A 27,986-nucleotide genomic window follows, 5' to 3' on the forward strand; every position below is an offset into this window, starting at 1 on the left:
ACTCTTGTCTGTAGACCAGGCTGGCCTTTAACTCAGAGATCTACCTGTCTCTGCCTTCTGAGAGCTGGGATTGAAGATGTTAGCCACCACTGCCCTGCTTTTTTTGGGCTGTTTTGTTCTATTTTTTTTTGTCATAAAATCAGGTGTCTCATAGAAGGATCATAGAGCAGATAGAATAATTTTAAATAAATGTGCTTGGGTCTGGAGAAGCAGGAGCGATAGCCAGCTTTCCCGTAAAGCAGAGCAGTGTAAAATGATATTTCAATAGTATCTGTATCTAGAAAAACACCCCTGAATCCTTGCTGAACTCAATTCACTAACCAGTAGGAGGGGCCAGAGAAACCCAAGAGCAGAAACAGCAGTCAAGGCAAACAACCAAAGTGATCACTGCCCCATCTTCCCTCCCCGCTTTGTAGGCTGTGGTTTTCCTGGGGTGAGGAGGCAGGAAGGATCCATTAGGATTCACCCTTGGGGAGTTTGTGGGGTAACCACAAGTGCTGGAGCAGATTCCAGATCCTGGCTCCCAATACCTGCTCATCCAGCTTCTCACCTTGCCCTTCTCGTCCTTGCCGTCCATCTGCCTGCCCTGGCTATGCATGTGGGTCCAAAGCCTGCACCTAGCAGCCTACCCAGGAAGGGAAAACAAAGTTTTCTCTGGGCTTCATTGGCTGCTGCTGTAGCAGGTGGAGGGGGGCAAGGCGGGGCAGAAGAGTTAAAGAGACAGATAGGGCAAAGATGAAACCACAGAACACAAAATGTTCAAGAGACAGAGTCAGCAAAAATCAAAAACATTAAACAGTACAGAGAACGTTCATATAGCCAAAAGAGACTGGTCAGAAACAAAGCATGTGATGCCCACCTCCATTCATACATTTAACTTGGCTTTTCAGATATCCTCTTTGGTCCCCAGAAGCCAGAACTAGGTGGGCAGAGTCACTTTTCACTAGTGCCCTGGGCAGGAGAGAAACAACATACAAAACAAAACACAGGCGACCAAGAATAATACACTAACACCCCCAAACGCCTTGCTATTGCTCGAGACAGGAGTTCTTATACCTCATCAGGTACCTCTCTGTCCCTAGACAGGATCCCATCAGAAACAGTACATCTATGCCATAGAACAGGGGTTTTCAACCTGTGGTTCATGACCATCAGGAAGCATAGATTTATGAGGGTCTTAGGAACTCCTAACCATAAATTTATTTTCGTAGCTACTTCATAACTATAATTTTGCTACTGGGTGGGCTGTCAGCTCCTAAGATTATTGGAAATATGTGTTTTTCAGTGGTCAAGACCCACAGGTTGAGAAATGCTGACATAGAAGGAGCTGCCTTCTATGACTTACCAATGGAGCGCTCCTGGTTGCTTTTTAGTGCCACAGCTCACTACAACAATCTACCAAACCTAAAGTATGCACTGGAGTCTTGGAAGATCTTCAAGGTATGCACCTTCCAAGGCAGGATTTGGGTCCTCGAGTCCTGGAGTTGAAGGTCTGGCTTCGGAATGTGGGTTGGGAGTCTTGATCTCACTGGGATCTCCAATAGTTTATCCTGCTGAACAAGAGTAGAGACAATTAGTCAAATTCTTTGGTCAAGGGGCTGGAGAGATGGCTAAGAGCATTGCCTGCTCTTCCAAAGATCCTGAGTTCAATTCCCAGCAACCACATGGTGGCTCACAACCATCTGTATTGGGGTCTGGTGCCTTATTCTGGCCTGCAGGCATACACACAGACAGAATATTGTATACATAATAAATAAAGAAATATTTAAAAAAATTCTTTGGTCAAATTAAGCGAGCTGTATTTTCTGTCAGACAGGGCTCTCTCTCTAAAGCAGGGGTTTGAAAAAAAAGCATCAAACACTGGAGGAGGTGGGGTGTATATGAGCCCCAAACTGCAAGACTAGGTTTTTTTCAAGGGTTGAGAGATTTCCAGAGAAATTTTGATTACCTGGGAACTTGACTGAGCATTTAAAAATGATTTGGCAGAATATCTTATTCATACCAGGTCTGAGTCAAATCTATTGGATGGGGAGCATGTCAAATTCAAGGAACAGGTTAAAGCACGGCCAACAGGTATTTAGGGTATCCAATAAGATTAGAATTAAATAATAGTCACGTTTTTGAGACAGCATGGAAGTTATTACAAGCAACTCCTCCAAAGATTGCATTTCTCCTTCTGACTGTGAAGTAGGATTTGGTCAGGCCCCTCCAAGGCCCATGCAATCTTAATTCCTCACAAGTGTGACCTACTTTTTTCTATCTTGTCATTAATAATTCCTCTGATTTAAAAAAGAGTATTTGAAGTAGTACAGGCTGAGGGAGATGACTGAATGGGTAAAGGTGCTTGTGGCTCAGGCCATGATTTGAGTGGGATTCCCAGGTCCCCCATAGAGTTTGGTGAAAAGAACAGGTTCTACAAAGTTATCCTCTTGCCTCTGCATGTGCATCTTGGCATGTGCTCCCTCTCACACCACATGCACAGATACACCACAAACATATACACATACACTACACACACCACACATACCACAAACACACATACACCACACAATACTGCATATGCGTATACATATACCACACACACCCCACATGTGCACATACCACACACATACCACACACGTCACACATATGTATACCTACATACACATATATACACCATAGACACACCAAACACACACATGACACACCACACACACACAAACTGCATATACACACACCACATGCATATATACCACAACATACATCCTCACACAGTACATCACACATATATATGGTGTGGGAGAATTGTCTGTATTCTGTCAATCATGTTTTAAATAAATGCTGATTGGCCAGGCAGGAAATATAGGCGGGAAAACCAGACAGGAAGTAAAAATGATGCAATGAGAACAGGAGAATTCTGGGAAGGAGGAAGTTGATTCCCACTCCTGCCCAGACCACCGAAGCAGCAGGATGTGACCTGCCCTACTGATAAAAGGTACTGAGCCACATGGCTAATATAGATCAGAAAAATGGGTTAATCAAGATGTGAGAGTCAGCCAGTGAGAGGCTAGAGCTAATGGTCCAATCAGCTTATAATTTATGGAGATCTATGTGTGATTTTCTTTGGGGCTAAACAGTTTTGGGGTACCAGGCAGGACAGAAACCCCAACAAGCAGGCCCCCGTTCATGTTACATATATACATATATATATATACCACACTGACACACCACACGGACACACAACACACCACACACACAAACTGCACACACACACGCACATATATACCACACATCCACACATTGCACATACCCATACAGTGCGCATACACATACACACAAACACACACACATATATACTATACACACAAACACACACATACACATACACACACACAAAGACACAGCAATATTAGAGCCCAAGGGACTGATGAGAACTCCCTGACAGTAGAGATTTAGAATATTGCCTGTTATCTTAGGGCTATCTTTAGTGGACTTTTGAGTCTGACCTGCTATCCTTTTGACAAGTGGGTGAAGCCTTTGAAATGTATCAAGGGATCAGTAGCTTCTACCAACTAGAATGTCATGAGATACTTGCCTCTCCTTGCTGGACCCCATCTACCTGATGTTTCCACTAATGTATTTGAAAAATATCTTGACTGAAGATTTCATCAGGTGATAAATGCATTGGAACATGGTTTTTGGGGAGACAGATCTGTGTTCCTAGGCCTTAGTCAGTCATATCTGACTGCAGAATAACCATGTTCTTTCTCTTTATTGTGAGAGAGGGTTGTTTGGTTTTTGATTGACACTGCCCTTCTTCTGCTTGGCCTGGCTCCTCAGTAGCCTCCAGGATGTAATGGATGCAGGAAAAGGCTCACCCACTTCCCTCCTAATTCGGCAGCAAAGGAGAGAAGAAAAAATAGTTCTGTCTCTAGTCAAAAGCAAGAGGAGAAAGCAGATCCCCAACATGGGCTCCTTACCTGGCAGTTTTCTGTCCTTGGTGTTCTAGCTTCAGTTGTCTTTAGCCAGCACCACCACCAGCACAATGGGGAGTGCAGATACAGTTGAGGCAGAAGCGGGGCTAGCGGTATCACTGGTTATTGTGTGACCTATGGATCCTTCCCGCCCCTGCCTCCTACCCCCTGAGGCCGATTGTTGCCCCATTTTCTTACTAGGGGCAGCAGGGACCTTCATATCATAGTGCCTCAGGTAGCAGGTGAACTCTGATTCCTGTCCAGGAAGAATCCAAATAGACGCCCAGGTCTGGTAGGTCCCATCCCCACTGGGCAAGATGGTCCTAGGCCCAAAGATCCGCTGCTGTACCGGCTTCCCATCCTGAAGCCAGGTCAGGGTGTCCACAGGAGGACATAGATTAAAAGCCCGGCATGTCAGGGTGATCCTGCCCACTGGATATGTCCTGTTGGTCACCTTCACTTCCGGGGAGCCTGAGGGAAAATGAGGAAGAGCTGGTGAGTGGTGAGATGAGTCAGGGACCCCCAAAGGAGCAGGCCTGAGCCAGAGAACTCTGTGGGACCAGTCCTAAGCCAGGGACCTCCTCAAAGGCCAGGCCCATGTCAGGGACATCTACAGAAACAGGCCTGAGCCAGTGACCTCCACTGGGGCAGGCCTGAGCCAGCTACCACAGCCAGAGCAAGTCTGAGGCAGCAACCTCCCCTGGAGCAGGCCTGAACCAGCAACCTCTGCCAGAGCAGACCCAAGGAAACAACTTCAGTGGAACCAGCCCCAAGCAAACAACCTCTATGGGAGCAGGCCTGAACAACCCCCTGTACTGCAGAGTGACCCCAGGGTGCACTGAGTGACCTCCAGGAACACTGTGTGACCTCCAGGGTTACTGAAACCGTGGCCCTGACTGCACCATGAGGAGCAACCATGCGAGCCTTGGATCCACTGGCACCTGGAAGATTGATTACCAGAGACACAGACATCACCAACTACACCAATCAGAGGAAAAGGTGGGAAGACAAGGTAAGAACACACTCAACACCACAAAGAGCAACAACACCAGTAAAAACTAGTGGCCTTACAACAGCAAGACTTGAACACCCAAATATAGATGAAGCAGAAAAAAATGACCTAAAAAATAACTTTAGGAGAATGTTTGAGGCCCTTAAAGAGGAAATGAAAAATTCTCTCAAAGAAATGGAAGAAAAGACAAAGAAAAAATTGGAAGAAATCAATAAATCCATTAAGGAAAACAAAAAAAGCAATCAAAAAGATAAAAGAAATGATTAAAGACTTGAAAACCGAAACAGAGACAATAAAGAAAACACAAACAGAGGGAATTATAGAAACGTAAATTATGAGAAAACAATCAGACACCACAAACACAAGCATGAACAGCAGAACACAAGAGATGGAAAAGACAATCTCAAACACTGAAGATGCAATAGAGGAAATAGACTCATTGGTCAATGAAAACATTACATCTAACAAAAGCTTAACACAAAATATCCAGGAAATATAGGACATTATGAAAATAGCAAACCTAAGATTAATAGGTATAGAGGAAGGAGAAGAACTCCAGCTCAAAGGCACAGAAAACATATTCAATAAAATCATAGAAGAAAACTTTCCCATCTAAAGAAAGATATGTATATGAAGATACAAGAAGCTTACAGAACAACCAATAGACTGGATCCAAAAAAAGACCCCTTGCCACACAATAATTAAAACCCTAAACATACAGAATACAGCTGCAAAAGAAAAAGGCCAAGTAACATATAAAGGCAGACTTATAGGAATTACACCTGACTTCTCAATGGAAACAATGAAAGCCGGAAAGTCCTGGTGAAGCCTTATGCAGACATTAAGAAACCACAGATGCCAGCCCAGACTACTATACCCAACAAAACTTTCAATCACCATAGACAGACAAAACAAGATATTCCCTGAAAGAACCAGATTTAACCAATACTTAGCCACAAGCCCAGCCCAACACAAAGTTCTAGAATGAAAACTCCAACCCAAGGAAATTGGCTACATCCATAAAAACACAGACAATAGATGATCTCACAGCAGCAAATCCCAAAGAAGGGGAAAACACATACAATAACATGACCAACAACAAAACCTAAAATAACAGGATCTAGCAATCAGTGGCCATCAATATCCCTTAATATAAATGAACTCAACTCACCTATAAAAAGACACAGGCTAACAGATTGGATACAAAAACAGAATCCATCCTTCTGCTGTATTCAAGAAACACACCTTAACCTCAAAGACAGACATCACCTCAGAGTAAAGGGTCGGGAAAAAAATTTTCCAATCAAATGGACCTAAGAAACAGGCTGGTGTAGATATCCTACTATATAACAAAATAGGCTTCAAACTAAAATCAATCAAAAGAGACAAAGAAGGACATTTCTTATTAGTCACAGAAAAAAATCCATCAAAAGGAAATCTTAATACTGAACATCGATGCCACAAATACAAGGACACCCTCATATGTAAAAGAAAAAATTCTAAAGCTTAAATCACATATTAAACTCCACACACTAATAGTGGGAGACTTCAACATCCCACTCTTACCGCTGGACAGGTCTGTCAGACATAAACTTAACAGAGAAATAAGGGAACTAACAGATGTGATGACCCAAATGGACTTAACAGACATCTATAGAACATTCCATCCAAACATAAAAGAATATACCTTCTTCTCAGCACCTCATGGAATCTTCTCAAAAATTGACCACAGACAAGGTAACAAAATAAACCTCCACAGATACAAAAAAATTGGAATAACTTCATGTATCTTATTGGATCACCATGTTAAAATTAGAATTCAACAGCAAAACTAATTCCAGAAAGCCCATAAATGCATGGAAATTAAACAATGCTCACCTGGGCAAGAAAGAAATAAAGGAAAAAAATTAAAGACTTCCTAAAATTCAACAAAAACGATCTCACAGCATACTCAAATTTACGGGACACAATGAAAGCAGTATTAAGAGGAAAGTTCATAGCACTAAATGCCTACATAAAGAAGTTGGAAAAAAAATCTCACACTAGTGAGTTAACTGGACATTTGAAAGCACTAGAACAAAAAGAAGCAAACTCACCCAGGAGGACTAGACAGCAGGAAATAATGGAATTGAGAGCTGAAATCAACAAAATAGAAATGAAGAAAACAATACAAAGAATCAATGAGACAGAGTTGGTTCTTTGAGAAAATCAACAAAATAGGCAAACATTTATCCAAACTAACCAAAAGGCAGAGAGAGACTATCCAAATTAATAAAATCAGAAATGAAAAGGGGGACATAACCATAGACACCGGGGAAATCCAGAGATTCATTAGGTCATATTTCAAAAACCTGTACTCCATAAAATTGGAAATCTTAAAGGAAATGGACACCTTTCTGGATAAATATCACTTACCAAAATTATAGACACCGGGGAAATCCAGAGATTCATTAGGTCATATTTCAAAAACCTGTACTCCATAAAATTGGAAATCTTAAAGGAAATGGACACCTTCCTGGATAAATATCACTTACCAAAATTAAATCAAGACCAGATAAGCAAATTTAAACAGACCTATAACTGCTAAAGAAATAGAAACAGTCACAAAAAGTCTCCCAATCAAGAAAAGCCCAGGACCAGATGGTTTCAGCACAGAATTCTACAATATTTTCAAAGAAAAATTAATACCAATATTCCTCAAATTGTTCCACACAATAGAAGCAGAAGGAATATTGCCAAACTCTCTTTATGAGGCTACAATTACCCTGATACCCAAACCACAGAAAGACATTACTAAGAAAGAGAATTACAGACTAATTTCATTCATAAACATTTATGCAAAAAACATTCAATAAAACCCTGGCAAACAGAATCCAAGAACACATCAGAAAAATTATTCACCATGATCAAGTTGGCTTCATCCCATAGATGCAGGGATGGTTCAACACAAAAAATCTGTCAATGTAATCCACCATATAAAAAACTGAAAAATAAAAACCACATGATCATTTCATTAGTTGCTGAAAAAGCCTTTGACAAAATATAACATCCCTTTATGATAAAGGTCTTGGAGAGAGTAGGGATATAAGGAACATACCTAAACATAATAAAGGTAATATACAGCAAGTCAACAGTCAACATCAAACTAAATGGAGAGAAACTGAAAGCGATCCCACTGAAATCAGGAACAAGACAAGGTTGTCTACTCTCTCCATATCTAGTCAATATAGTTCTTGAGGTTCTAGCTAGATCAAAAAGACAACAAAAGGAGATCAAGGGGATACAAATCAGAAAAGAAGTCAAACTCTCACTATTTGCTGATGATATGATAGTTTATATAAGTGACCCCAAAAATTCTACCAAGGAACTTCAACAACTCATAAATACTTTCAGTAATGTAGCAGGATACAAGATTAACTCAAAAAAAAATAAGTAGCCCTCTTTTGCACAGATGATAAATGGGATGAGGAAGAAAACAGAGAAACATCACCCTTCACAATAGCCACTAAGAGCATAAAATATGTCAGAGTAATTCTGACCAACAAGCAGAAGACATGTATGACAAGAACTTTAAATATTTGAAGAAAGAAGCTGGGGGCTGGAGAGATGGCTCAGAGGTTAAGAGCAAAGACTGCTCAATTCCCAGCTCACAACCATCTGTAATGAGATCTCGCCCTCTTCTGGCGAGTAGGCATATATGTAGACAGAACACTGTATACATAATAAATAAAAATCTTTAAAAGAAAAAAAAAGAGAGACCTTAACTCTTTAAAAAAAAAAGAAACTGAAGAAGACATCAGAAAATGGAAAGATCTCCCATGCTCTTTGGTAGGTAGAATTAACATAGTAAAAATGGAAATCTTACCATAAGCAGTCTACAGATTCAATGCAATGCTCATCAAAATCCCAGCAAATATCTTCACAGACCTCCAAAGAACGGTACTCAATTTCATATGGAAAAGCAAGAAAACCCAGGATAGTTGAAACAACCCTGTACAATAAAGGATTTTCTGGAAGCATCACAATCCGTGACTTCAAACTCTACTACAGAGCTACTGTACTGAAAATGCCTGGTACTGGCATAAAAACAGACAGGAGAAACAATGGAACTGAATCGAGGACCCAGATATCAATCCACACACCTATGAACACCTGATTTCTGACAAAGAAACAAAAAGAAAATAAAATGGAAAAAAGAAAGCACATTTAACAAGTGGTGCTGGCAAAACTGGGTATCAACATATAGAAGAATAAAAATAGACCCATATCTATCACCATGCACAAAACTCAAGTCCAAATGGATCAAAGACCTCAACATAAAACCAACCACACTGAACATCATAGAAGAGAAAATGTGAAGTACACTTGAACACATTGGCACAGGAGACCACTTCCTAAATATAACCACAGAAGCACAGACACTGAGAGAAATAGTTATAAGTGGGACCTCCTGAAACTGAGAAGCTTCTGTAAAGCAAAGGACATGGTCATCAAGACAAAACAACAGCCTACAGAATGGGAAAAGATCTTCACCAACCCCACATCGGACTGAGGGCTGATGTCCAAAATATATTAAGAACGGATGAAATTGGTCGTCAAAAACAAAACAAAAAACAAACAAACAAATAAAAAACCCGAAAACCCCCCAAAAACAAAATATCCAATAAAAAATGGGGTACAGGTCTAAACAGAGAACTCTCAACAGAGGAATCTAAAATGATTGAAAGACACTTAAGGAAATGCTTAACATCATTAGCCATCAGAGAAATGCAAATCAAAACAACTCTGAGATTCCATCTTACACCTGTAAGAATGTCCAAGATCTAAAACACTGATGACAACTTATGCTGCAGAGGTTGTGGAGAAAAGGGAACACTCATCCATTGCTGGTGGGAGTGTAAACTGGTACAGTCCCTTTGGATATCAGTATGGTGATATCTCAGAAAATTAGGAAACAACCTACTTCAAAACCTAGCAATACCACTTTGGGTATATGTCCAAAGGATGCTCAATCATACTACAAGGACATATGCTCAACTATGTTCATAGCAGCATTGTTTGTCATAGCCAGAACATGGAAACCTAAATGCCCCTTGACTGAAGAATGGGTAAGGAAAATGTGGTACATTTACACAATGGAGTACCACACAGAGGAAAAAAAAGCAATGACATTTTGAAATTTGCAGGCAAATGGATGGATCTAGAAAACATCATATTGAATGAGTTAACCCAGATCCAGAAAGACAAATATTATATATACTCACTTATAAGTGGCTTTTAGGCATAAAGCAAAGAAAAACCAGCCTACAATTCACAATCCCAGAGAAGCTAGACAATAATTAGAACCCTAAGAGAGACATACATAGTTCTAAACTACATGGGAAGTAAAAAAAGACAACATCTCCTGAGTAAATTGGGAGCATGGGGCCATGGGAGAGAGTAGAAGGGGAGGGGAGAGAAAGGGAGGGGAGCTGAGAAAAATATATAGCTTAATAAAAACAATAAAAAAACTTAAAGAAAAAAGAAAGCCAGCCTGGGTTATGTAGTGAAGCCTTGTCTCAAGAAAAAGAAAATTAAACCCTTTCAAACAAAAGCAGAACACTGGGCAATGGACCCTGGTCTCGGGTCTGTAGTTCAGCTCCATGGTTGGATCCTTCTGACCAAACAAGCATAACTCCGTCTTACCACCTAAGCCCAATTGTTCTTATCTAGCTTTCTTATCTGGTTCTGGTGTGAGATCCAGGCAATATCTGGGAACCCCATCCTTTCCAATAGGGACCCAGAAGTGACCCTGGAGTAGACCCTACACCCAAACTTACAGGCACCACCTTAGACTGTGCCACAATTCTACACACCAATGAGAACACAGACTCCCAGAAGAACCATGGGAAGGATCCTCTTGGCTACAGGAATGTCCCCTGGGTGCTGGAAACTAACCCTGGTGACAGTCAGTACCTTTATCCATCTGACAGTTCCTCATGGAAGCCAGGTATCCTTGGAGCTGAGCAGGACATATGTCATCCAAGAAAGTCTTAACTTGATCAGCTCCGGGTGCATGTGTCTCCCAGAAGGTCTTGGTTTGCTGAGTGGATGGCACAGCCATCGTCCATGTGAGAGTCTTCTGGTCAAAGGTGAGGAAATCCTGTCCATCGTAGCCAATGCGCCAGAAGCCTCCAGTGCTCCGATTTCCCTGAAGCTCACAGCCCAAGGTTTCCTGGAGGATGTGAAGGCCTGGCCCGCCCCAGGCAGGGGCCTGTCACTGTGCTGTCCTTTGACCTTAGCTCCCCTGATGCTTCAGTCTAAAAGAGACTATTCAGTGCTCTGGCCCATGGAAACATTTTGCATTACTCCATTAAGTCTCGCCCTGCCCTGCCCAGAATCAGGTCTCGGGGTTATAGATGGAACTGTGTACTTCTGGCTCTGCACACTCACCCTTGTTCTGACCCTGCCCTGCCCAGAATCAGGCCTCAGGGGTCATAGATGGAACCCGTGTAACTCTGGCTCAACACACTCACCCTTTTTCTGGCCCTGCTGGTTCATGACTTCAGCCAGCATCCTCCTGAGTTGCTCCTCCTTCTTCCGAAAGTCCTCAGTCTCTCGTGTCCAGGTTTCAGCTCCTGCATGTCCCTTGATCCTGGGCCCCCAGGCCTCTGCTCTCCTGCTGTCCCCATTGTAGCGCAGGAAGAGCTCATCATCAATGTATATCAGGATTGGGAATGGGGGCTGCCAAGCATCTTCTGGAGACAAGACTGTGTGTTGATAGCACAGTGTATGGATCTCTGAGGGACGGAGACAGGGGTGACACAGGTCACAACACAGGCTGGAGGTTTCTACAGTCGGCTCTGCCTTGAGGGGTTGAACTCAGACTGTGTTTTGCTGCTGTGTGAGTGTGAGGAGCCAGAGAAAAGGAGGGAGGTGCTAGGCCCCTCGTCAAAGGGGTTGAGACTGAACGTGGAGAGTGGAAATAAACATGGGTTCTAATCAGGCCCTTTGAGACAGAGTGTTTCATACAATTACTGAGATGTTTGTTAGGCCCAGAGGTGCAAAAATATTCAGAGAAACAACTACAACTGATTCCTAAACAATGAACCATGTTGATAATTTTAAACTTACAGAAACTAATAGAAACAGAGCCAGTGCTAAAGGTGTTGGACCCTAGCGTCCAATTACTGAGGAGGAGGAGTCGCCCCAAGAGACCATCTCTCATATCACAGCTGATGTAAAAGCATGAGGATTTTATTAATTCTGCCATGACAGGGTCTTCCAGCAGTCAGGAGGCTAGAAGACCCTGAATGTCTGATACAGGCTATTTTTAAAAGAAAAAACCACAGAAGGAAGGGGTGTCTGGGGGTTGTTCTTTAACTATTACGATTGGCTTATTCAAAAAGGCTATTACCAATAATTGGCTGGAGAGTGGTTGCCAGATCAGATGAGGTAAAGGGAAGCTTCTTCTTTTTTTTTTTTTTTTTGGTTTTTTCGAGACAGGGTTTCTCTGTGGTTTTGGAGCCCGTCCTGGAACTAGCTCTTGTAGACCAGGCTGGTCTTGAACTCACAGAGATCCGCCTGCCTCTGCCTCCCGAGTGCTGGGATTAAAGGCGTGCGCCACCACCGCCCGGCTAAAGGGAAGCTTCTGAGGATCACTTTGCCCCTTCCCAGGGACTAAGTCAAAACCTCAGTAACTGAGTCAACACCTAAGGGTTATCTTGCCCCTATTCAGGGAGATGGAAAGTTCCCAACATCTTAGTATGTGCATGCATAGCTGTTATGTCCTTGGTTCCCAGGGGAGGAGGGGAAGTACTGAGAGTTGTCAGAAATGGCTTCAGAATTGTCTTAAAGTTCTACATTTCCCCCTCTTATTTGGTCAAATATCCCAATTCTGGGATATTAGTAAATTAAGGGGACTAATTGGATCAGTACACAGAAATTAACAGTATCATCAGAGATACAAGGGGTTAAACCAATGTTACTGGCCCATCATAGATCAATAGAGGGCATTAGGTACCAGTTTCCTGTCGTCTTGGGATTTGGGAGAGTTAGGTTACACAGGTACTGATACTGAGGGGTTGGAGTCCCTAAACATGCTTTTATGTTAAGGCTAACTTTTTCTGTTGCCCTTATCTACAGTACGTATGAGAGGTAATATTGTTGGAAGTGCCAGATGAGGCTTTTCCCTCATAATAGGGAGATCCTGCTGTCAGGCATAACCAGCAAGATTGTGTCAAGCTGGGCTCAGTACTATTTAGCAAGGAAAGGGCTCCCTGCACAAGGTTGAATAGTCCTTGGCTGGTGGTGGAGGTGCCGGCAGAGAAGCGGGGAGAGTAGCTTAGTCCAGCCGGCAGCAGCAGGCCCTGGTCAGATAGAACTTGGTTCTCTACCTTAGCATAATGGAGAAGGTGGCACCTAAATCTTGCTGCTGTATCCTGTTTGGGAAATACCATCGTATGCCCCAAGTCCTTCCCAGGACTGACACCCATGGAGACAGTCCAGCTGCTTGCCCCTGGGAGACAAGTGTGGGAGATGTCACAGGTCCCTGTGCTCCACATGGAGCATTGCTTTGGAAGTATAATTTTTACAAACAGTTATCCAGTCCCAGGAAGAACTAGGTTTTCAATAAGCATCCCTAGTAGTTTTACATTTTCAGGCACCACAGTATAAAAATCTAGCTTTCCCAAGTGGCATCTGTGTTCTGGAACCCCGCACCCGAATATTTCCTACAGGGGAAAATCTTCTGCCAGCCTCTGGGGGCAGCTGTGGGGGATATGCATCTCGGATATCCCAGGAGGCTAGTCCTGATACTAGTTGACAGAAATCAGGGACTGTTTTGGAGTTGGTCCATACCACCTCTCTGGTTTGTGAGGAAACCTGCCAAGTCAGTTTTTGGGTTACAAAAGTGTTGGAGTAACAAAGCAGGGGCTTAAGGAAGCGTGGATTGCGGAGCAAACAGGTGTGAGCTGGCGGTTGCTGCTCTGGCTGTGGAGATTTTGCTGCCCTTTTCTCACATCCCTCCAGATATATCCCAGGAGTTACAAATTTTGGAACGGATGTGAGATTTCTGGGTGCCCGGGCTGGTTTAGATGGATCGATAACAGTCTGGGAAGGACAGCATTAGGATTATATACTGTTTTACATAGGATCCTGAAAGGGGGTTTCGGACCCAGAACAGGACAAAGGAAAAGGGGGGGGGGCTGCCTAGTCATTACCCGCCGGTCTTTTTTTTTTTTTTTGACCTGTCCTGAACTCTGGGGTCAGTAATTTTTCCCAGTCTTGTCCACATCCTGACTTATCTGGGCAACAAGGCAGTTTTACCAACAATCCCGATTACCTTGGGCAGGCCAAACCTCAGAAAGATTTCTTCTTTATTTTCTTTACCACCAATTGAGCTATTTCTTGTTTGGTGGGAAAAACTTCTGTCCAACTGGAGAAGGTGTCTATAAAAACTAGGAGATATTTATTACCATATTTTCAGGGTTTTATCTCAGTGAAGTCTTTCCAACGTGTACCAGGTCAGTCTCCCCTTATTCTTATGCCCTCCGAGGCATTCTGACGCCCTGCATTTACCTTGGTGCAGGGGATGCAAGTCGATATTACCCTCTATATGAGGGAGTTAAGGCCTGGAATATAAAAAAAAATCTGTCTTTTTCGTTAGAGATTTAATCTTTTTTTTTTCCTTCCCTAAATGAGTCCATTGATGCATACGGGCGACCAGCTCAGAGGCATCCTTCTTGGGTAACATGATTTTGTTCTGATACTTTCAAGCTTTTTGTTGTTCATCAAAGTCTGCATTAAGTTTCTGGATAGTCTCTAGATCCCGGGCAGAGTATTGGGAATAATCCTCTGACTCTGGGGAATCTGGTATCTCCACCAGAGACAATATTCTCGAGCCCAGTGCAGCATGCTTGGCTACCTTATCGCCATACGATTTTCTTCAATAGCGCCAAGATTTCAGTCTTGTTTTTAATCTCCTTTCCCGCAGACGTTAACAATCCCTGCCTCTTATGTATCTTCCCGTGCATGTGGGCAAACGCATAACGGCTGTCCATGTAGATGTTTATTTTTTGTCTTTTTGATAGCTCTAGTGCCTTGCTCAGGGCTATTAATTCTGCATTTGGGCTGAGGTCCCTGGCAGCAGTGCCGCTGCCCATATGATGTCTTGTCCATCTCCACCGCTGCCCCCGCTTTGCGCTCACCTTCTTTGAGGAAACTGCTGCCATCTGTAAGTCTGCTCAGCTCGGGCCACCATAACAGGCTCTGTTTGGGCAGATTTGTTTGAAGCTGCGGTCTGAGAGCTGGGAGCAGTTGTCCTCTGTGAAACTTGCAAGCAGCTCGGGAAGGCTGTTTGGAATTGGGCTCCGGCACCTACAGGACCCCTCCTCACTTCAGTCAGTCGCTGCCTTCGGGGGCGGGCTACTGTAAGTAGAGTTCCTGGGCTTGGGCTGTGTCCAAGGCAGCTTCCTCAGCGAGGTGGGCATGGCGAAGGCTGAGAGCAGCCTGCTTTTCCCTGCAACACTCGGGAACAGCAGGGAGTGAAAACAAAAAGGCTTTTGATCACATAAACCTAATCTGGGCCTTTGTCTTTGTCGTAAGTCTCTTTCTAATAAAGGCTTGAGACACTCAAAGTCACTGGTCCTTTTCCTCAGCCTTACAGTTCACAGTTCGTAAGGTGGTTCACTGATAATGGTTATTTTAACATATAGTGCTCAGCCCTTGTGTCCACAATCAAATGTTTTAGACACAACGAGGGGGAACCCCTCCCCTCTTTCCCCGTACACCCAGCCTGGTGCATAGCGTAAGCAAGGGAGGGTGTCAGGCTGCTGTGCTCCAGCATGATCACCGTGGCCGCTGCATAGGCCTCTCAGGTGGGCAGAGCGCCGCTTCAGTAGTAGGCTGTGCTTGGTGCCGATCTCCACCCCTCTCCTTCTCAGCAGCTGCTTTAGGAAGGGTCTCTTTCTGCGGCTTCAGAGCCGCTCCTCTTTATTGTTTGTTTTCTTGTCACTGGGCCCAGGCGGTGGTTGCACAAGTCTGCATTTGGCCAGGTCAGGGGCTGCTCTGTCTGAGGCGCGCAGTCTCTGAAGCTGCTGTCTTCTTTCGCCTCCTTATCAGACTAATTCTTTCTCTTCTTTTTCTACTACCACTGATGCCAAAATTCTTTACAGATTTCTTTCTTGCTTATGATCACTCTGGTCCTCTTTCTTTTGCTTCCTGCCTCCCTCACTTTCTTTTCACTTTCTCTGCCTCCTGCTTCTGAAACACTTACTCCCTTCATTTAAATCTAACCACTGTAACTGCTCTATGAAGGCCATAGCTTCCGCTGCCTGCTGACTATCAGAGGTTGGGTCAAAGGGAGTAAAACGCCTGTAAATCTTAAGAAACACAACTGTTGGTCTAACTGGCCCCTGAAGAACCTCTCTTACCATGGCCAAATGAGTGGGATGCCTTACAACCAATCCCCTGAGATAGAGAGACCCGTGGTGTTTGACTGTCAGCCACCTCCTAGCTGCCATATTGAGATTCCAAGTGGGCTGGTGGGTAGTCAGAACAGATTCTATGAGTCCAGTCATAGCCTGAGAGTCTGAGAAAAAGGGGAAATGTTTGGGAGGTCCCTCCCCTTTTCCTTCTCCCTCCTCCACACCTATTCCTGAGGAGCCCCACTGGTTGGGCCCTAGCCCTGAAAACTTCAGCACTCAGTGTCTATGCGGGGACAGGGGAGGGAGAAGTCTGCCATGCCGGAGGAGCTTGGCTGGGTATCAGGAAGAACCAGAGGTGCCTGGATTCTGGGCTTTGTTTGTTCCTATACAGGAAAGAGAAGACAAAAGGCTCGGAGGAGGGGCAGCTGCCTTGCTGCCGTCTCCATTTTCAGAATCAGGAGAGCTGATGATGGCCATTACCAGGTTCTGAGTTCCTACAGGTGGGACAAATGGCTTGACCCATGGTGGGGGTCTCTGGATAAACTCTCCCAGGTAATGATGTAGGGAACCTGGTCTGGGTGGCCATGAGGGCAGGTTTGGAAGATTTTTTTCCTTGACCTGTAAGATAGTATCCAAGTTAAATGTCCCATCAAAAGTGGGCCATTCTGAGGAACAGAACGTCTGGCAGCATTCCTTTTGGATTTCCACAGATTGATTATGAGCTCGATCTTTAACCTCCTTCCAATGATCTAAAGAAGGGTCAAAGGGGTAGTTAATTGTTGTCCCATTTTATCAAAGACAAACTGATACACAAGAACAAAAATACAAAGAGACAGACACAAATTCGAAACCAGAAGCTGGCGCTCTCACCACCACTCTGGTGCAGAACTGAAAATACACAAGAGCAAAAAGGCAGACATAGACTTAAAATCAGAAGCCATGTGGCAGCAGATCCAAAATATAGATGGAGGATCACGCTTCCCACGGGGACTAGGGCAAGTGACCTGGTCACTCCTCCCTCCCACAAATGCCCATGAAACGTCTTTCAGGGCTCAGGGCCAGAGGTCTGGGATATGTCTGCCCCTCTCTTGGTCCTGTTTCAATACAGACCCTGCGCAGGTACAATTTTCAAATTACTGATTCACAATTACACAGAAACAGAAACACAATACACAAACAGACAAACATAAAAATGAGCTCATTCATACCTCCAACTGGATCTAGAGTGGGTCTGGGAGAGACTCATTTTCCTAGTCAGGGAACCAAATGTTGGACCCTAGAGTCCAATCACCAAGGAGGAGGAGTCACCCCAAGAGACCATCTCTCATATCACAGCTGATGTAAAAGCATGAGGATTTTATTAATTCTGCCATGACAGAGTCTTCCAGCAGTCCATGACAGGGTCTTCAGGAATCAGGAGGCTAGAAGACCCTGAATGTCTGGTACAGGCTATTTTTAAAGGGAAAAACCACAGAAGGAAGGGGTGTCTGGCGGTTGTTCTTTAACTATTATGATTGGCTTATTCAAAAAGGCTATTACCAATAATTGGCTGGAGAGTGGTTGCCAGATCAGATGAGGTAAAGGGAAACTTCTAAGGGTCACTTTGCCCCTTCCCAGGGACTAAGTCAAAACATCAGTAACTGAGTCAACACCTAAGGGTTATCTTGCCCCTATTCAGGGAGATGGAAAGTTCCCAAAATCTCAGTATGTGCATGCATAGCTGTTATGTCCTTGGTTTCCAGGGGAGGAGGGGAAGTACTGAGAATTGTCAGAAATGGCCTTAGAATTGTCTTAAAGTTCTACAAAGGGGGATTATAAAATCCCTGTCAGTTATTTTGCAAGCTGGAATACAGTAATGTATTGCTTGGGTTGTGGGGGAAATGTGGCACGCACCTTTCATCCCAGCACTTGGGAGGCAGAGGTAGAGGATCTCAGAGTTCAAGGCCAGCCTGGTCTACAAAGTGAGTTCCAGGACAGCCAGGGCTACACAGAGAAACGTCTCAAAACCTCCATTCACAAAAAAGAAAAAAGGAGAGAGAGAGAGAGAGAGAGAGAGAGAGAGAGAGAGAGAGAGAGAGAGAGAGAGAGAGAGAGAATTTTCTGTTGAACATATTTCTGCAGGTCTTGGAAGGGTAGGTAGAATGGACCCCAAAGCTGCTGAATGGCAACTTAGAGCCCTCTGGCTGCAAATGTCCCCAAGGCCATCTCAGCTGCCTGGAGTCAGCTGACTGTAGAGAGCTCCCTCTGCTGGAGCATTTGAGTTCTAAGGAATGGCGCCTGGGGCTAAGCTGCTGGAGCCAGAGCTAGGGCTTGGCTGCCCTAGAGTTTAGTTTAGTTTTGTTTTGTTTTTCTTTCTGTTTGTTTCTCCTCAAAGCAGGAATAACTCAATATAGATTGATCAGTGGTCCCTTCACATGGGGGAAATTTAAAGTAGGAACTATTGCAAGTAGGACATAGCATCTGAGCTGGTGTTGATTAAATTTCCTGAGGTATTTCAGTGTAGATGACATTCTCTCCTGCTCATTTAGTCAATACTTAAACGGATGTTTAACTTTCATAGTAATTAAACTAAAAGAGAAAAATCTGAAATTTTGGGCCATATCAATTGGGTACTTTTTTTTTTTTTAAAAAAAAAAAAGAAACCAAACCCAACCAAGTCAGAGTTTCTCTGTGTAGTCTTGGCTGTCCTGGAACTCACTCTGTAGAATAGGCTGGCCTCGAACTCAGAGACTGCCCGCTTCTATCTCCCTAGTGCTAGGGTTTCAGGTGTGTGCCACCACACCTGGCTGGGTATACTCTTATCTGCCTGTCACTGTTGAGGATGTGATTCTGCTCTTTAAATTGCTTTCTGGAGACTCTCCCTTAAATTTTATAAAAAAAATAACACCCGAAGCAGGGCAGGTTATGAGATGTTCACAAAACACTGCTAAAGCTGTAGCTCATAGAATTAACCCCTTACTCCCTGTTTCAATCACGTTTCCCTCTGTTCTCTTTATCACCCGCTGGAACAGGTAATGGTATTCTAGAACAACAAAGTCATGATATTCTAGAACTTTATGGAGGTCATAATTCTACACAATACTCCACAACTCCTTATCTACAAGAAATTATAGACTTAATAATAATGAGAAGGGCATGTTTTAATTTATGGACAAAGAACCTACAGAAATGATTTGTATCATTAAATAATATGCAGGTTGATTATTTGTTCCATGAATTAAAAAAAAAGAAATAAAATGGAGGACATGACTGCTCCTAGATGGTGGAGAAGATATTGAGGGTGTGAAGGAGAGCAGAGCCAGAGGCAGAGACATCTGGGAGAGGCTAGAGTGGACAGGACCCTGAGACAGGCCATGTGAGGAGAGGGTGGAGGGGAGCAGGGAGAACCAGGAGACCAAGAGGCCAAAAGGGTACAAAAAAAGGTACTAAAAAGGGCCACATAGCCAAAGTGACTGGATTATATAGGGAAGGGCAGTTTGGGGAAGGGTAGCCCAGCTGTTGGGCTGGAGAAGTTTAGGGTTGAGGATGGGTATGCCAGCCATATCCTGTAACAGGGAGGGACTAAGATGTTGGGAAGACTTGGTAGCCAGGTCCACTTTGATATGATAAATGGGCATGGGACAGGAGAATATTGGGGTTCCATTGAACCCCCTCCACCTCCCATGTAGGGATCCCACAAAACAAAATCAGACTATAACTCACCAGGAGACCTGCTTTTCTCAATGTGAAAGTTCACTTCTACAGTCTACTAACTGAAGGCAGCCCCAAAGTCTTGGAGAATCTTAAAGCATGTGCCTCCTGAGGCAAACCCCCAGCACCCCCAGAGTCCTAGAGTGAAGGTCTGGGTTTAGAATTCAATTGGGTGGTCTGAATCTCACTGGGGCCTCCAGAAAATGGGACACATGGCTGAGGTGCCCACAGTGTCCTGTTGGTCTTGTCTTTGGTTTCGTTTTTTACTGTCCTCTTTCTGCCTTTTGTACTTTCTGTGTTAATTAGTTTATCTTGGACTTTAGGTGACTGAACTGATGTACAGTGTGGGTTATAAGACTAACAAGCCCAGTGGCCCTCTAACCGGTGTTCTAAAGAATTTTGATAAACTTTACCCCACTATAGTTAAGGATTATGATTATCCTATCACCAAGAGTTGCCTCTGAACATTCAGTAAAACTGAGTCCCATGCTCGGGGTTGGCTGGCCCTGCCAGGGCACTTTTGATTCTCAGTAGCCTGGTTTCTTTGTTAGGGTTTACTATTGCGGTGAAGAGACACCATGGCCATGGCAAGTCTTATAAAGAAAACATTTAATTGAGGGGGGCTCTCTCACAATTCAGAGGTTCAGTCTATATCATGGTGGGGATCATGGCTGCATGAAGGCAGGCATGGTGCTGGAGAAATAGGCCAGTGTCCTACATCTTGCAGGCAACAGGAAGTTGACTGACATACTGGGTGGTGTCCTGAGTATATAAAACCTCAAAGCTCACCCCCACGGTGACACACTTCCTCCAACAAGTCCATACCCACTCCAACAAAGCCACACCTTCTAATAGCGCCACTTTCTATGAGATTATCAGATTATGGGATTACGGGGGCCAATTACATTCAAACGACCACACCTGGGCAAGTGGTTACTGTCACCCTTTGTAAACCTGCCACCCACGTCAGACTGGATACACTTACCTTGGGCTGGAACAATTTGAATGAAGGCCAGTATGGTCCAAAATGGTCCAAGGTGGCTAAGCACAGTTATCACCAGATGGACATTTTCAGGGCCTGTAGCAGAGACAACAAACTCCCTCTGAAGACAATTCTACAGGACTCACAGGAGGAAGAATTCCTTCTCCTACAAAAAACCACCTTCACCTTCTTTTCCCTTCCTCACCTCAACCTCCACCTTAGCCACCTAGTCCCCACCACCAAGGCCTCACTTTGCCCCTGTCTGCACCTACCCCTCCCCCACCATCTAGTTTTCCCTACCTCTGCCTATCTTCCCTCCTGCAGCCGTTCCATGCCACCCCAGCTCTTTCTCTTCCCCGCACCCACCAGGGAGTCCCATATTGCCCTCCCGACTTCTCTGATTCTGGTTCTGGGGTGGCACCTCCTTCAGTCCTTGCTCTCCTATGGCCATTCCTGACAATCATTGTCTGTATGTCCCTTTCTCCACCACAGATCTCTACAACTGGAAGACCCAGAACCAGCCCCTCTTTCAGCACTAGCCCTGATTTGTTAATTTCTCTAATCTATCTTTTTCAGTTATCTCCCCACATGGAATGACCGTCAGCAGATTTTCCATACTGTCTTCATCACCGAAAAAAGGGAAGTGCTTCTCCAGAAAACAACTGAAGCACTTCCTAGGTTTGTTGGAATGGCCAAACCCCTGTACTCTGCTATGGCTGGGGGCAACTTCCCTTTGACGGGACTAAGGAATATGAATGGGTCTTTAAGAACTTAATAGAGGCCCTGGGCCAGATCCCCACATCACTTTCCTTGATATCTCCAAGCCCTTTATGTTTATGAAAGAAAGGGCATTGCCAAAGGAGTCCTGATTCAGACCCTGGGTCCCTGGCAAAGGCCGATAGCTTACATCTCAAAGAGACTGGATCATGTAGTCTCCGGATGACCCCGCCCCCCGGTGCTTAAGAGTCATCACAGCCACAGCAACTCTTGTAGAAGAAGCAGACACGCTCACATTGGCCCAGGTTCTAACTGTAATAGCTCCACATGCTGTGGCAGTCCTGCTGAGAGATGCCACCAAATGCTCGATGTCTAATGCCCACCTGACCCAGGACCAAGCCTTTCTTCTACATAAGAATATACTGACTTTTTAAAATAAATACTTGGCCATTAATCCTACCACCCTACTGCTAGATGAGGACCCTGAAAAGCCCATCCATGACTGCCTGGAGATGCTGGACATCAATCAGGGCAGGTGACCTGACCTGACAGCTATTCCTTTCACTACCAGAGATGCAGATCTTTTTATGGATGGCAACAGCTTCGATCAAGAAGGAGCCAGGTATGAGGGGGCAGTGGTGGTTCCAGACCAGAAGGGGATCATTTGGACACCAGCCTTGCCTAGGGGCCCATCTCACCAGGGAGTAGAAATAATTGTTCTGATACAGGCTTTAAGATGGGCTGAAGAAAAAAAGGATCACCTACACAGACAGCCAATATGCTTTTGCCATGGGTCATGTTCATGGACAGATCTATAAACAGAGGGAAAGACTATTAAAAATAAATATGGGGGCTGGAGAGATGGCTCAGTGGTTAAGAGCACCGACTGCTTTTCCAGAGGTCCTGAGTTCAGTTCCCAGCAACCACATGGTGGCTCATAGTAATCTATAATGAGATTTGGTGCCCTCTTCTGGCATGCAGGCATATATGAGAGGAATGTTGTATACATAATAAATAAATAAATCTTTAAAAAATAAAACAAAAGCCGGGCGGTGGTGGCGCACGCCTTTAATCCCAGCACTCGGGAGGCAGAGGCAGGCGGATCTCTGTGAGTTCGAGACCAGCCTGGTCTACAAGAGCTAGTTCCAGGACAGGCTCCAAAACCACAGAGAAACCCTGTCTCGAAAAAAAAAAAAAACCAAAAAAAACAAAAAATAAATATGAAGTTGTCTAGTTGCTAGTGGCCATCAGGCTACCAACTGAACTGACCGTTATTCGCTGGCCAGGACACCAAAAAGACAAAAGCTCCCAAACTCAAGGTAACAACCATGCAGATCAAATTGCCAAAGAGGCTGCTCTTGGGGAACCCAAACCCCAGGCTGTTCTGGAACTATCTGCTGTCCGTAAGCCCCTGCTCTGACTCCACAAAGATGCTCCTGAACACGATCCAGCATAGATCAAGTCATGTTCTGACTTGGGGGCTCAGGAGAGCCACAATGTATGGTAATGCATCTTGCCAAGAAGAATCTGCATGAAAAAGGAATCGGGCCCAAACTGCCCTTGTCACCTGAGAGCTCAGAATTCATCTGCCCTCATGTCTGGCTAGCCGGACACTGAGAAAAACTTCAGAGCATTTCACACCACTGCCTGACCTGTGCCCAGATAAAGGCGAAGAAGGACATGTTTCCCTCAGGTCAACAGAATCAGCACAGTGCTCGGTGAATTTTGGGAAATGGACTTCACCGAAGTCAAGTCAGGACTGTACGGCTACAAATATCTGCTGGTCTTTGTCAATTCTGTCACAGCCTGGGTAGAGGCCTTTCCATCCTGAATAGAAGTGACCCAAGTGGTAGCTAAGAAATTAATAATGAAAATTATTCCAAAATTTGATCTGCCCATATTTCTGGGGTCCAACAATGGCCCGGCCTTCATGGCCAAGTTATCTCGATGCTCTCTAAGGCTCTTGATGTAAATTGGAAACTTTGCTGTATGTATCATCCCCAGAGGTTGTATACAGGAAAAATAGAGAGGATGAATAATTGCACTTTAAAGGAGATTTTAACTAAATATCCTCTTGAAACTGGTGGTAACTGGGTGGGCCTCTTGCCTTAATCCTTCCTCAGAGTCTGATGTACCCCCCATGAGAGAAAAGTTCACTCCATATGAAATAGTCTATGGGCGTCTACCTCCCAGGGTCCCTCGGGTACGTGTTGGACTGTTATCCGATTGCCCCACTCCAATCTCTGAGTCTTTAAAAGAATTGCAGTTAACTTTGGACTTGATTCTCCCTCAGGTCCAGGCTGCTCAAACTGATGGGTGCCACCCACCCGATTCCAGTCTGGAGATGTTGATTTAGTCAGTGACTTCAAAACTGACTGGCTTGAACCTAGATGGGAGGGACCTTACATCGTGACTCTCCAGACTCCTACTTCTGTTAAAGTCATGGGTATTTCTGCCTGGGTTCATCACTCACACCTCAAGAAGGCACCTGAGGAACCCACGGAAGAGGAGCCTGACCCCCAAAGGTGAAAAGTGACTGAAAAAGACACAAACATCATACTTTCTCACCAGAGGACCCAGGTCCAATTCCCAGCACCCACATGGCAGCTCACAACTGTCTGAAGATCCAGTTGCAGGGGATCTGACACCTTCACACCAATAAACCATAAAAAATATTTAAAAAAAAAGAAAATCAAACATGATTCGTAACTACATATGATAGACTATATATTTAAATATATGTATATATATATATATATATGAATATATAGAGCTGGTTTTGGAGTTGGACAACAGCTATAAATCCAATAATCCTTCTTTAAATCCAAGCATGTTGTTTAAAGAAAAACCCAGAGTTTTTGTCCCATGTCAAGAGCTGTCTGGTATGGGACAGAAAGAAAAAAGAATTAAAAAAAATTTACTTTTCTTCATATTTATTTTTGTTTTTATCATACCTTTCATTGAATATGTATATATCTGTATAAATGATGTTTAAGTTTTTCACAATGAACATGAATTTTCCTGCAGTAATCTTTGAAGTTTCCAGGAAGAAGATGGGGCCCCACAACAACTCCACCTGGTTGATATGACGCCATGATGCTGATAGCACTACTACAAGACCTCTTTTGGGTACCAGTGGCTCAAGATGGTTCCAACTTGGTTAGCTGAAATGGTGCACATTTTTGCAACGTTCTGGCCAGACCTCTACCAAATACTCAGAGACTATTTGCAATTATACCAGACGTGAATCTTGGAACTTAAACATCATTTTACTCAGGATCCCATAGAAAGAACATCGCCCTCATGACAGCTGTAAGTAATTCTAGAAGATGACGTCCCCCTCTCCCAACAAAATTTGTCTTCAGGGTTAGGGACATCATTTAGGAGTTGATTATAACTGGTATAGGGTTGGGGGCAGAATTTTATAGGCTCAGGGATTTCTTAAAAATAAAAGGGAAAATTGGACTGGATAACAGATTAGTGTGAGCTTACACTATTAATAATAGTGAGAAATAGAATGAATACGTATGAGTTATTATTTATAGGTAATTACATTGGTATAGATTCTTGTATATTGATACAAAGTTAAATTATATTGAATATTGTATGCACGCATGCTTCTATTCTACCTCTGCTTAAAACATTTTTTATATATTGATATATATTTATTATATTGCAATGTACATTTCTACCTCTGATCAAGATACTTATACATTATTTACATTTGGAGGTCATTGTCCTCATTTATTGCACAGTTACTTATTGTCTTAGTCTTTAAGTTATATAGGTATTAAGAATTATAGATCAACAGTCATCTATATTTGTCATACTTATAGTTAGACTAATCAGGTTCTTTACATACATAGAAATTATATTCTGCATAAATAGATAATCTTCAACCACTTCAAAGAGCTGTAGAAAATGGCATTTAAATAACTTAGGGTTCTGTTGAAGTGAGACACAATTGCTCCTGGCAGCACCGATCTATTCCTGAGAGAATGTTGAGTACTGAAGCCACTCCACTTGGAGCTTGTTTTCTTCTTGGCAAAATTGGCCTTTGTGCAAAGAAATGCCAAGGTCTCAACCACTGACAAGATACATAGTATTTGAAAATGGATAAGCAGGACTGTGAACTCTTGCCAAGACAGGGTAAGACTGTTTTGAAAAATTTCCTGCCTTTGAAAATGGTCTGTCAGTTCTAGGCCTTAGCCAAAGGTTGCTTCAAGGGTGCAAATGAGACTTTGGGTGATTGCCCAGGTAGCCAGCTGTCTCTGCCATTTGTTGCACATTTTGGAAGTTGCTTGATTGCACTTTCTGCTTACTCAAGTAATATTATTTCTCTTCTCAGATTTTCGATGAGGTTGAAGACTAGATAATTGTAGTTACTTTCCTCTCATAACTTGGCCAAGTTATTTATTATAAAAGACTTAAACTAGTTAGAATAGGATATTTGTTCTTATTGTATATAATTTTGTATTAGGCTTAAAACTCTCTTATTTAAACAAAAGTGGGAGGTGCTGTAGGAAATCTTACAGCTTGTGGTTACTCACCTACTGGGGCGTGGCCTCTTATACTATAAATGCGCATGCAGAGCCTGCATCTGCCCCTTTTTCCTTTCTTCCCTGACTGCTCTTTCGGATTGCTGGATTGCTGGATTCAATCTCTGTTCTCCATTCAAGCAGAGAATTCTGATTTGTGAGTTTACCCCTAAATAAATAACAATCTATTTCTCAATTCTAAGCTAGTGTGGCATTTATTTTAAGTGTCCATTCCACAGAGTAACTAGGTGATACAGAGATGGCCCAGTGGGTAAAAGGGCTTGCTCTGCAAACACTAGGAGCTGAATGCCATTCTCCAGCACCCACATAAAAAGCAGAACCTGTCTGACTGTACACACCTGTAGCTCCAGTTTGGAAGAGCAGAGGCAGGCAGTCCTGAAAACTCACGGGCCAGACTGCTGAAACCATGAGTCTCAGGATCAGTGAGAGATCCTGTCTCAGGACGATAGAGGAAGATCCCTGCTGTTCTGTCCTGTGCAATATCCTGAGCACTCATGTGCTAACACACACACACACACACACACACACACACACACACACACACACACACACACACACAGTAATTATTTCTCATTAAGAAAATTAATTCTTCTAAGCCAGGCATATATGTGTTCAAGGTCAGCCTGGTCTACACAGCGAGTTCCAGGATGGCCTTAGATACATTCTGTGACTGAGACAACTGAGACTGTCTCAAACAACAGAGAACACCCCCCCCCCCAACAACAATTCTTCCAAACGTTAAAAGAACAATCTTCTATAGCTATCCAGGGAATCGGGGAATGGAGGGGAGGTTCTCAGCTGGGTGACTTGCACTTGCCTTTTGACTCTGCCTCCACCTCCTCCTGGCCAACATCTGGCAGACCCTTCCCTTCTGCACACCCTCCCCCACACCACCTTCCAGTAGCCATGGCTCCCTTTTACCTTCTTTTTTTTTTTTTTTTTTTTTTTGGTTTTTCGAGACAGGGTTTCTCTGTGGTTTTTGGAGCCTGTCCTGGAACTAGCTCTGTTACCTTCTTCCCTTCCACTCCAGCTGCTAATTTCGTCACAAGCCCACCCCTAAGGATTTAGTGTGTGTGTCTTGAGGGCAGGGGGCACTAAAATCCCTCCCCCATCTCTGGTCACTGCACCCTTCCCCGGCTGCAGACACTCCACTTCCTCCCCAGAAGGCCACCCACCAAGCTTGAGGCTAACGAGAGCAATGGAGGCTTTCTTCCTTCAGTGACGTACTCAGTGCACCCAATACTCATGTGCCCGCCAGCTGACAGTGACGCCTCTCCAGCCTGTGACCACACTGCTTAGGTCATGTTTCACAAAAAACGGCTCAGTGGTCTTCAGTTAGTAAAACCTCCCTTCCGCCGGTACCAGCAGCTTCATTTTCCTTCTCACTCTTCCCGTCTTTCTTCTCTAGTTCTTCCCAAGTGTGAAGCTCTCAGACGCACTCCAAATCTCCCCCACCCCCCACCCCCTTACAGGGACAGTCTCCGCCCTGCCCAAAACTCACCCCGGGGGCACGATCGCCCTGGATACCCGAGGAGCAGCAGTAAGACACACAGGAAGACTGTGAATCTGCTTTTGCTGGGATTTCCCGGACAGGCGTCCATTGTTTTTCTCCTTTCAGGGTCATCCATTTAACTCCACCCATTAGCCCCGCCCACCAGCTTGCTACAG

At 44.0% G+C, this 27,986-nt stretch overlaps 1 protein-coding gene across 4 annotated transcripts; it reads right to left on the minus strand.

The window, feature by feature from the left end:
* Positions 1-12: 12 nt before the first annotated feature.
* LOC142859880 (MHC class I-like protein MILL2) lies at positions 13-27,958 on the minus strand. Of its 4 annotated transcripts, none has more exons than XM_075990383.1 (6): positions 27,820-27,958; positions 21,046-21,138; positions 11,481-11,744; positions 10,921-11,196; positions 3,960-4,424; positions 13-1,553 (listed from the first exon to the last, which is right to left on the minus strand). In XM_075990383.1, exons 1-5 carry the CDS (start codon positions 27,944-27,946, stop codon positions 3,991-3,993), a joined length of 1,194 nt encoding a protein of 397 aa, XP_075846498.1. In that variant the 5' UTR covers positions 27,947-27,958; the 3' UTR covers positions 13-1,553; positions 3,960-3,990. The 4 variants fall into 4 exon arrangements, with proteins under 4 accessions (XP_075846498.1, XP_075846490.1, XP_075846509.1 ...); XM_075990375.1 differs by having other exon boundaries at positions 13-1,550; positions 27,820-27,945; XM_075990404.1 differs by having other exon boundaries at positions 1,468-1,553; positions 4,152-4,424; positions 27,820-27,945.
* Positions 27,959-27,986: the final 28 nt, after the last annotated feature.

The sequence above is a fragment of the Microtus pennsylvanicus genome, chromosome 1 (genome assembly GCF_037038515.1).
Source record: "Microtus pennsylvanicus isolate mMicPen1 chromosome 1, mMicPen1.hap1, whole genome shotgun sequence".
In the NCBI taxonomy this organism is placed as follows: Eukaryota; Metazoa; Chordata; class Mammalia; order Rodentia; family Cricetidae; genus Microtus; species Microtus pennsylvanicus.